Source organism: Leucoraja erinacea, chromosome 13 (assembly GCF_028641065.1).
Source record: "Leucoraja erinacea ecotype New England chromosome 13, Leri_hhj_1, whole genome shotgun sequence".
Classification (NCBI taxonomy): domain Eukaryota; kingdom Metazoa; phylum Chordata; class Chondrichthyes; order Rajiformes; family Rajidae; genus Leucoraja; species Leucoraja erinaceus.
Window position 1 is genome coordinate 54,375,753 of NC_073389.1, and position 10,243 is coordinate 54,385,995.

Genomic DNA, 10,243 nt, shown 5'->3' on the forward strand with positions numbered 1-10,243 from the left:
TGATGCTGCCTGACCTGCTAAGGAAAGGAAAGCTAAGGAAATAGGCAACATTTCGGGCCGAAATCCTTCTGGAAATAGGCAAAGTTTCGGGCCGAAACCCGGAAGGGTTTCGGCCCGAAACGTTGCCTATTTCCTTAGCTCCATAGATGCTGCCTGACCCGCTGAGTTACTCCGGCACTCTGTGAAACGTCACCTATCCATGTTCTCCACAGATGTGCTGCCTGACCCGCTGAGTTACTCCGGCACTCTGTGAAACGTCACCTATCCATGTTCTCCACAGATGCTGCCTGACCCGCTGAGTTACTCCAGCACTCTAGGTGCTAGTGGAATCAAGGAAGAAGGCAGGCACGGGGTACTGATTGTGGATGATCAGCCATGATCATATTGAACAGCGGTGCTGGAGTGAAGGGCCGAATGGCCTTTACTCCTGCAGCTATTGTCTCTCTGTTTCTATGTTTCTAATTTTGGACCGTTTCTCCGTTGCGATGGACGAGGGGTGTGTACGGCGTTCTACGAGAGCACCTACAACTCCCAAGCCATCAACATCAACTGGAACAAGGGAACGGCTCTGTCCATGGACTGTGGCATCTTCCAGATCAACAGCTTCTGGTGGTGCTTGGATTCGGAAACTCCTGTCACCAAACGCAACTGTGGCATGTCCTGCGGAGGTAGGTCCCGTTATTCAGCCGCAGTCACGGCTGGTTGGACTTCGCTTTAGTATCTTGATAGTTATATGGATGGGAAGGGAATGGAGGGTTATGGTCTGAGCGCAGGTATATGGGACCAGGGGAGATTATGTGTTTGGCACGGACTAGAAGGGTCGAGATGGCCTGTTTCCGTGCTGTAATTGTTATATGGTTATATGGTTATCGATCTGTATATAGTTTCCTTTAGTTTATGGGAGAGTTGCTATCTTACGGCGCCAGAGACCCAGGTTCGATCCCAACTGCGGGATTAGTTTACATAGAAACATAGAAATTAGGTGCATGAGTAGAGGCCATTCGGCCCTTCGAGCCAGCACCGCCATTCAATATGATCATGGCTGATCATCCAACTCAGTATCCCGTACCTGCCTTCTCTCCATACCCTCTGATCCCCTTGGCCACAAGGGCCACATCTAACTCCCTCTTAAATATAGCCAATGAACTGTGGCCTCAACTACCCTCTGCGGCAGAGAATTCCACAGATTCACCACTCTCTGTGTGAAAAAAGTTCTTCTCATCTCGGTTTTAAAGGATTTCCCCCTTATCCTTAAGTTTAGTTTAGTTTAGAGATACTGTGCCGAAACAGGCCCTTTGGCCACCGGGTCCGCGCCGACCATCAATCCCCTGCACATTAACACTATCACACACACACACACACACACACTAGGGACAATGTTTACATTTATACTAAGCCAATTAACCTACAAACCTGCACGTCCTTGGAGTGTGGGAGGAAACCGAAGATCTCGCAGGTCACGGGGAGAACGTGCAAACTCTGTACAGACAGCACCCGTAGTCGGGATCGAACCTGGGTCTCCGGCGCTGCAAGCGCTGTAATGCCTCTGTCCCACTTAGGAAACCTGAACGGAAACCTCTGGAACGGAAATCTTTATGCCCCACCCAGGGTTTACGTGTGGTCCCCGGAGGTTGCAGGTGGTTGCCGGAGGTTGCAGGTAGTGGAAGCAGGGAACCTCCGGGAACCGCACGGAAACCTTGGGCGGGGCGCAAAGTCTCCAGAGGTTTCCGTTCAGGTTTCCTAAGTGGGACAGGGGCAAAAGGCAGCAACTCTACCGCTGCGCCACCTTGTTGTAGGTTAATTGGCTTCTTACATTGACCCTAGTGTGTCGGATAGAACTCGCGAACGGGTGATCGAAACAGGCAAAACCATCACCTATCTGAGTGTTGTTTGTGGGAAGCTGCTGTTCCCATGTTAGCTACAGGATATAGAAACAAAGAACTGCAGATGCTGGTTTATACCAAAGATACACACAGAGTGCTGGAGTAACTCAGCGGGCCAGCTCGGACCTTCTTCAGATGACGGAAACCATTTACAGAGTTGATGTGGACAAGCTTTTCCCTTTGAGAATAGGGAAGATTCAAACAAGAGGACATGACTTGAGAATTAAGGGACAGAAGTTTAGGGGTAATATGAGGGGGAACTTCTTTACTCAGAGAGTGGTAGCGGTGTGGAATGAGCTTCCAGTGGAAGTGGTGGAGGCAGGTTCATTGGTATCATTTAAAAATAAATTGGATAGGCATATGGATGAGAAGGGAATGGAGGGTTATGGTATGAGTGCAGGCACGTGGGACTAAGGGGAAAAAAAAAATTTGTTCGGCACGGACTTGTAGGGCCGAGATGGCCTGTTTCCGTGCTGTAATTGTTATATGGTTATATGGTTACCCGAAACGTCACCTATCCATGTTCTCCACAGATGCTGCCTGACCCGCTGAGTTACTCCGGCACTCTGTGAAACGTCACCTATCCATGTTCTCCACAGATGCTGCCCGACCCGCTGAGTTATGGTGCAGCAGCATCTATGGAGCTAAGGAAATAGGCAATGTTTCGGGCCGAAACCCTTCTGGAAATAGGCAACGTTTCGGGCCGAAACCCGGAAGGGTTTCGACCAGAAACGTTGCCTATTTCCTTAGCTCCATAGATGCTGCCTGACCCGCTGAGTTACTCCAGCACTCTGTGAAACGTCACCTATCCATGTTCTCCACAGATGCTGCCTGACCCACTGAGTTACAGAAACAGGCCCTTCTGCCCATCGAGTCCGCACTGACCGGCGATCCCCGCACACTAACACTATCCTACACACACTGGGGACAATTTACAATATTACCAAGCCAATTTGCCTACAAGCCTGTAATGTCTTTGGAGTGTGGGGAGGAAACCGGAGCGCCCGGAGAAAACCCACGCGGTTTGAGGGAGCACATACAGACAGCACCCGTAGTCAGGATCGAACCCGTGTCTCTGGCACTGCAAGGCATGAGCTCTACCGCTGCGCCACCGTGCCACCCATTCTCATTCCATTTATCGTAAAATATATCTCTCCTTTTTCAGACTTTCTGGACGATGATCTAACCGATGACATCAAGTGCGCAAAGTCTATCGTCACGCTGCATCCCGGAATGATAGCTTGGTAAAGCCAACACTGGTACTCCCTGATGAAGTGTCGTTTTAGCATAGACACAGAGTGCTGGAGTAACTCAGCGGGTCAGGCAGCATCTGTGGAGAACATGGATAGGTGACGTTTCAGAGTGCTGGAGTAACTCAGCGGGTCAGGCAGCATCTGTGGAGAACATGGATAGGTGACGTTTCACAGAGTGCTGGAGTAACTCAGCGGGTCAGGCAGCATCTGTGGAGAACATGGATAGGTGACGTTTCACAGAGTGCTGGAGTAACTCAGCGGGTCAGGCAGCATCTGTGGAGAACATGGATAGGTGACGTTTCACAGAGTGCTGGAGTAACTCAGCGGGTCAGGCAGCATCTGTGGAGAGCACGGATAGGTGACGTTTCACAGAGTGCTGGAGTAACTCAGCGGGTCAGGTAGCATCTGTGGAGAGCATGGCTAGGTGATGTTTCACAGACTGCTGGAGTAACTCAGCGGGTCAGGCAGCATCTATGGAGCTAAGGAAATAGGCAACGTTTTGGGCCGAAACCCTTCCGGGTTTCGGCCCGAAACGTTGCCTATTTCCAGAAGGATTTCGGCCCGAAACGTTGCCTATTTCCTTAGCTCCATAGATGCTGCTGCACCATAACTCAGCGGGTCAGGCAGCATCTGTGGAGAACATGGATAGGTGACGTTTGGGGTCGACTCGGGACCCTTCCTCAGACCCCAACTCGAACTGAAACGTCACTCATCCTTTTACTCTAGAGATGCTGCCCGGCCAGCAGAGTTACTCCAGCACTCTGTGCCTGTTTTTTGTATAAACCAGCACCTGCAGTTCCTTTTACAAAGTCTATATTTATAGTTGGCATGACCAAAAACAAAATATATTTTTTAATATAATTCAATGTCTGCATCTCAAGAACCAGGGGACATAGGTTTAAGGTGAGGGCAGAATGTTTTAATAGGAACCTTTTCACACAGAGGGTGGTAGGTTTATGGAATCAGCTGCCAGAGGAGGTAGAGTCAGGAACCATAACAATATGTATAGAAACATAGAAAATAGGTGCAGGAGGAGGCCATTTGGTCCTTCGAGCCATTCAATGTGATCATGGCTGATCATCCACAATCAGTACCCCGTTCCTGCCTTCTCCCCATATCCCTTGATTCTGTTAGCCCCAAGAGCTAAATCTAACCATCTTTTAAATTCATCCAGTCAATTGACCTGTACTGCCTTCTGCGGCAGAGGATTGCACAAATTCATTATTCTCTGGGTGACATTTGTTTTCTCATCGCAGTTTTAAATGGCCGTAAATGGCCACATTTGGACAGGTAGATGGATTGGAAAGGTTTAGAGGTAGATGGGCCAAATGCAGGTAGGTAGGACTAGTATAGATGGAGTATGTTGGTCGGCATGGGCAGGTTGGGCCGAAGGGCCAGTTTCCGTGCTGTGTGGCCCTTGATGGTGCCGAGACCAGGCTGGTCCCATAAGTGGATCTGCTATAATTCATTGATTCACTGTGTAAAGCCATGCCACCCACAATTAGAGAGCAGTCCTGAGCTGCTATCTAATTCATTAGAGACCCTCGTACTATCTGCAATATACAATCAGCCATACTGTACCTTGGTACACGTGACAATAAACTAAACTAAACTAAACTAAACTAAAGATAGTCCAGGATTTGAGTCTAGGAGCAGGGAGGTTCTACTGCAGTTGTACAGGGTCTTGGTGAGACCACACCTGGAGTATTGCGTACAGTTTTGGTCTCCAAATCTGAGGAAGGACATTATTGCCATAGAGGGAGTACAGAGAAGGTTCACCAGACTGATTCCTGGGATGTCAGGACTGTCTTATGAAGAAAGATTGGATAGACTTGGTTTATACTCTCTAGAATTTAGGAGATTGAGAGGGGATCTTATAGAAACTTACAAAATTCTTAAGGGGTTGGACAGGCTAGATGCAGGAAGATTGCTCCCGATGTTGGGGAAGTCCAGGACAAGGGGTCACAGCTTAAGGATAAGGGGGAAATCCTTTAAAACCGAGATGAGAAGAACTTTTTTCACACAGAGAGTGGTGAATCTCTGGAACTCTCTGCCACAGAGGGTAGTCAAGGCCAGCTCATTGGCTATATTTAAGAGGGAGTTAGATGTGGCCCTTGTGGCTAAGGGGATCAGAGGGTATGGAGAGAAGACATGTACGGGATACTGAGTTGGATGATCAGCCATGATCATATTGAATGACGGTGCAGGCTCGAAGGGCCGAATGGCCTACTCCTGCACCTAATTTCTATGTTTCTATGGTTCTATGTCTCCAAGGCACCCAACCCAAAACGTTGCCTGTCCATTCCCTCCACAGACGCTGAATGACCCGCTGAGTTTCTCCAGTACCGTGTGCTATGCCCAATGGTCAATGGTTCAAAGGTCAATGATCGCTGGTTCAATGGTCAAGGGTCAAGGGTCAATGTTTTTTTTACTGTCCTGTGTACCGGGTACAGTGAAATACATTCTACATCTAGTTCCGTGAAACTATCCCAGTACAGAAGCACAATTCCCTGGTCAGTACAGAGCAGCCCAGTCGACATGCACAAGGTACAATGTTGGTGCCACAAAGGCCCATTGCAGCCGATGCCTCTGTTGAACCGTCGTCCGTCTACCCGTATGGCCCTCTTTACTCAAGGGTTTGGTCTTGTTTACCTTAGAGCTACAGCACGGAAACTGGCCCTTCGGCCCACCGGGTCCGTGCCGACCAGCGACCCCCGCACACTAACACTATGCTACACACACTAGGGCCAATTTACACGTACTCCAAGCTAATTATCCTACAAACCTGCACGTCTTTAGAGGGTGGGAAGTTCGGGGAGGAAACCCACGCGGGTCACGGGGAGAACGTGCTGACTCCGTACAGACATGGTTGGGGTCGAACCCGGGTCTCTGGTGCTACCGCTGCGCCACCCTGCTGTGCCGTGCCCAACCACCTTCATGGTTGCATCTTCCCACGCTGACTGACGCCTCTGTCTATTACAGGGTAGCCTGGAGCAGTCGCTGCAAGGGAAAAGACATGGATGAGTTTGTAGCCGGCTGCAACCTATAGAGTTGCTGCTGTCGATGGGAGCGACGCACTTCTGTGCTGCATTCTGATTGTTTGAGTTAACTTTACACTAATGTTGCCTCTTCAAGGGATGAGAGAGCTTGTCTTCCCATTAACCTGCCCTTAACCAGACACACGAGCTGTCCATCTTAGAGTTTAGTTTAGTTTAGAGGTACAACTTATCCCTAATGGGAGAGGGGAGAAGAGGGAGTGGCCGGGGTGAGTGAGACTGGACCTTGGTGATGCTGCTGGCCTTGCCGAGGCAACATTTGCAACAAAATAAGTTTCATTCATCACCTTGTAGTTTAGTTTGGTTTAGTTTGGTTCCGACTTACAGCATAAAACAGGCCCTTCGGCCCCACCGAGTCCGCGTCGACTCGTTCACACTAGTTCCATGCTATCCCACTTTCTCAAAGAAACATGGAAAATAGGTGCAGGAGTAGAGGCCATTCGGCCCTTCGAGCCAGCACCGTCATTCAATATAATCATGGCTGATCATCCAACTCAGTATCCTGTACCTGCCTTCTCTCCATGCCCCCTACACACTAGGGGGCGATTTACAGAGGGCCGATTAGCCGACAAACCCGCACTTCTTTGAAACACTTTTTCTCACAGAGAGAGTGGTGAGTCTGTGGAATTCTCTGCCTCAGAGGGCGGTGGAGGCCGGTTCTCTGGATACTTTCAAGAGAGAGCTAGATAGGGCTCTTAAAGATAGCGGAGTCAGGGGAGAAGGGGAGAAGGCAGGAACGGGGTACTGATTGTGGATGATCAGCCATGATCACATTGAATGGTGGTGCTGGCTCGATGGGCCGAATGGCCTACTCCTGCATCTATTGCCTATTGTCTAAATCCCACGCGGGCACAGGGAGAATGTGCAAACCATGTGCAGACAGCACCCATGGTCGGGATCGAACTCATGTCTCGAGGGCTTTTAAGTAGTAACTCTACCGCTGTGCCATCGTGCAGCCCCCCCTTGGGTAGGATGATGGGCGCCTTTGCTTGGAGGGAGAGTGGTAATAGGATGCATGACATGGGTTTAGGTTTAGTTATTTATGTTCCGTGCAGCGAGGTACAGTGAAAAGATAATACTATGCAGAAATACAATTAAGTCAAATTCCAGTACAATAGGTGGAGCAAAGTCAAGTCAAGTCAAGTTTATTTGTCACATACACATATGAGATGTGCAGTGAAATGAAAGTGGCAATGCTCGCGGACTTTTGTGCAAAAGACAAACAACAAAACAACCAAACAAATTATAAACACAATCATAACACGCATATTCTTTGACATAATAAATAATGGAAGGAAAAACGTTCAGTAGAGTTCAAAGGGGAAGATACAGAGTGCAGAGTATAGATCTCAGCATTGTAGCACCAGCAGCAGTTCCACAGACATAACACATGGAACATAGAACAGTACAGCACAGGAACAGGCCCTTCGGCCCACATTGTCCGTGCTGAACACAATGCCAAGATCAACTCTTATCTGCCTGCACGTGGCCCATATCCCCTGTATATCCATGTGCCTGTCTAATATTGTATCAAACACCACTATGGTATCTGCCTCCACCACCACCACCACCCCTGGCAGCACGTACCTACCACCCTCTGTGTAAAATAAAACATACCCGCGCATCTCCTTTACACTTGGCCCCTCTCACCGTCATGCTACGCCCAACAAATGTGCTGGACATTTCCACCCTGAGAAAAAGGTTCTGACTGTCCACCCTATCTGAGGCCCGAATAATGTTATACATGTCTATCAGGTGGGGTCCACACGCAGCCTAAACCTCCCTGTACGGGACGCCCAGAGTCCGTTAGAGACACAGCGAGGAGTAACCTTGGGAGTTACCTTGTAATCTTGATTTATTTTGTAATATAAAAACTAATTTTAAAAATAACCAACTGCAATGTGTTTGTAGCTGCTGTTGTAACTGTTTTACAATCAGTTTCTTTTTCCAGATTGTTTCATATTCGATTTGGTATGAATTAATAAATAGACTAAAAAAAACCCATTGTGGCATTGTAATGGAAGAGTCATGAGGTCATAAGGGATAGTAGAAGTAAGTCTTCAGTCTGAAGAAGGGTTTCGGCCCGAAACGTCGCCTATTTCCTTCGCTCCATAGATGCTGCTGCACCCGCTGAGTTTCTCCAGCACTTTTGTGTACAGTAGAAGTAGGCCATTCGGCCCATCAAGGCTACTCCGCCACTCCGCCAGCTGATCTGTCTCTCTCTCCTAACCCCATTCTCCTGCTTTCTCATCCTACTGGACTTTATCTTGTACTTCATTATTAACCTCATCTTGTATCTGTACACTGTGGACGGCTCGATTGTAGTCACGTATTGTCTTTCCACTGACTGGTTAGCACGCAACAAAAAAGCTCTTCACTGTACCTCGGTACACGTGACAATAATAAACTGATCTCTGAAACGTTGCCTATTTCCAGAAGGATTTCGGCCTGAAATGTTGCCTATTTCCTTAGCTCCATAGATGCTGCTGCACCATAACTCAGTGGGTCAGGCAGCATCTGTGGAGAACATGGATAGGTGACGTTTCACAGAGTGCTGGAGTAACTCAGCGGGTCAGGCAGCATCTGTGGAGAACATGGATAGGTGACGTTTCACAGAGTGCTGGAGGAACTCAGCGGGTCAGGCAGCATCTATGGCGCTAAGGAAATAGGCAACGTTTTGGGCCGAAACCCATAAGGGTTTCGGCCCGAAACGTTGCCTATTTCCAGAAGGATTTCGGCCCGAAACGTTGCCTATTTCCTTAGCTCCATAGATGCTGCTGCACCATAACTCAGTGGGTCAGGCAGCATCTGTAGTTCAGCATCTAAACTAAAGTGTCTCTCAATCCAAAACGTCGCCCATTCCTTCTCTCCAGAGACGCTGCCTGTCCCGCTGAGTTACTCCAGCATTTTGTGTCTATCTTCAGTTTAAACCAGCATCTGTAGTTCCTTCCTAAAGTGTATTCCAGCCAACCCTCTCCTTGATTCTAGATTGAGAATCTTTTGGAGATTTGGCCGTCACGGTGGTGCAGCGGGTAGAGCTGCTGCCTCACAGCGCCAGAGACCCGGGTTTGATTCTGACCACGGGTGCTGTCTGTGCGGAGTTTCCCCGTGACCTGCGTGGGTTTTCTCCGGGTGCTCCAGTTTCCTCTCACACTCCAAAGACATGCAGGTTTGTAGGTTAATTGACTTGGCCTACAGTAAATGTAAAACCTGTCCCTAGTGTATGTAGACAATAGGTGCAGGAGTAGAGGCCATTCGGCCCTTCGAGCTAGCACCGCCATTCAATGCGATCATGGCTGATCATCCCCAATCAGTACCCCGTTCCTGCCTTCTCCCCATATCCCCTGACTCCACTATCTTTAAGAGCCCTATCTAGCTCTCTCTTGAAAGCATCCAGAAAACCGGCCTCCACCGCCCTCTGAGGCAGAGAATTCCACACTTACAACTCTCTGTGTGAAAAAGTGTTTCCTCATCTCCGTTCTAAATGGCTTACCCCTTCTTCTCAAACTGTGTGTGTGTGGCCCCTGGATAGTGTCATAGCCCTGTCCCACTAGCGAGTTTACCCAAGAGCTCTCCCGAGTTTAAAACAAAATCAAACTCGTGGTAAGTACGTAGAACGTACGTAGCGGGTACGTCGGAGCTCGGGGACGTCTCTTAGCGGCTCGTAACGCTAACGGCAGGTACTCGGGAAACGCGGTAAGCTCGTGAAATCTTTTACAACATGTTGAAAAATGTCCACGAGATCCCCGAGTACCTACGAGCGGCCATTACCGTAAATCTCCGAGTTCGAATCAGGGGAAACTCGGGAGAGAGATCTTGGAATGAGCTCGTGCAGTGGAACGGGCCCTACAATGTGCAAGTCGGTACGGATTCGGTGGGCCAAATGGCCTGTTTCCATGCTGTATCTCGCAACTAAACGGAACTGAAAATGTCAAGATTCTCGCAAAGCTTCTGCGGGCACGTTCCCAAACAACGCGTTTCCCAAAGCAGGAACGTTTAATGCTGACACTCCAAAATCCACACGGTTTCCCAGAAATCCGGCTTCTGTGCC

The 10,243-nt window shown here is 49.0% G+C and overlaps 1 protein-coding gene across 1 annotated transcript; it reads left to right on the forward strand.

Moving 5' to 3' along the window:
* The first annotated feature begins 408 nt into the window (after positions 1-408).
* LOC129703074 (lysozyme C-like) lies at positions 409-9,301 on the forward strand. The gene is made up of 3 exons (XM_055645267.1): positions 409-668; positions 3,049-3,127; positions 6,119-9,301. The coding sequence occupies exons 1-3, from the start codon at positions 575-577 to the stop codon at positions 6,183-6,185; spliced, it is 240 nt and encodes a 79-aa protein (XP_055501242.1). The 5' UTR covers positions 409-574; the 3' UTR covers positions 6,186-9,301.
* Positions 9,302-10,243: the final 942 nt, after the last annotated feature.

What these genes read in the sequence shown, in the direction of transcription:
- LOC129703074 (XM_055645267.1), top strand. Translation starts at nt 575, where the DNA reads ATGGACTGTGGCATCTTCCAGATCAACAGCTTCTGGTGGTGCTTGGAT. An exon ending in CTGTGGCATGTCCTGCGGAG is followed by an intron (nt 669 to 3,048) that starts GTAGGTCCCGTT and finishes CTCCTTTTTCAG; the next exon opens with ACTTTCTGGACGATGATCTA. An exon ending in CATCCCGGAATGATAGCTTG is followed by an intron (nt 3,128 to 6,118) that starts GTAAAGCCAACA and finishes TGTCTATTACAG; the next exon opens with GGTAGCCTGGAGCAGTCGCT.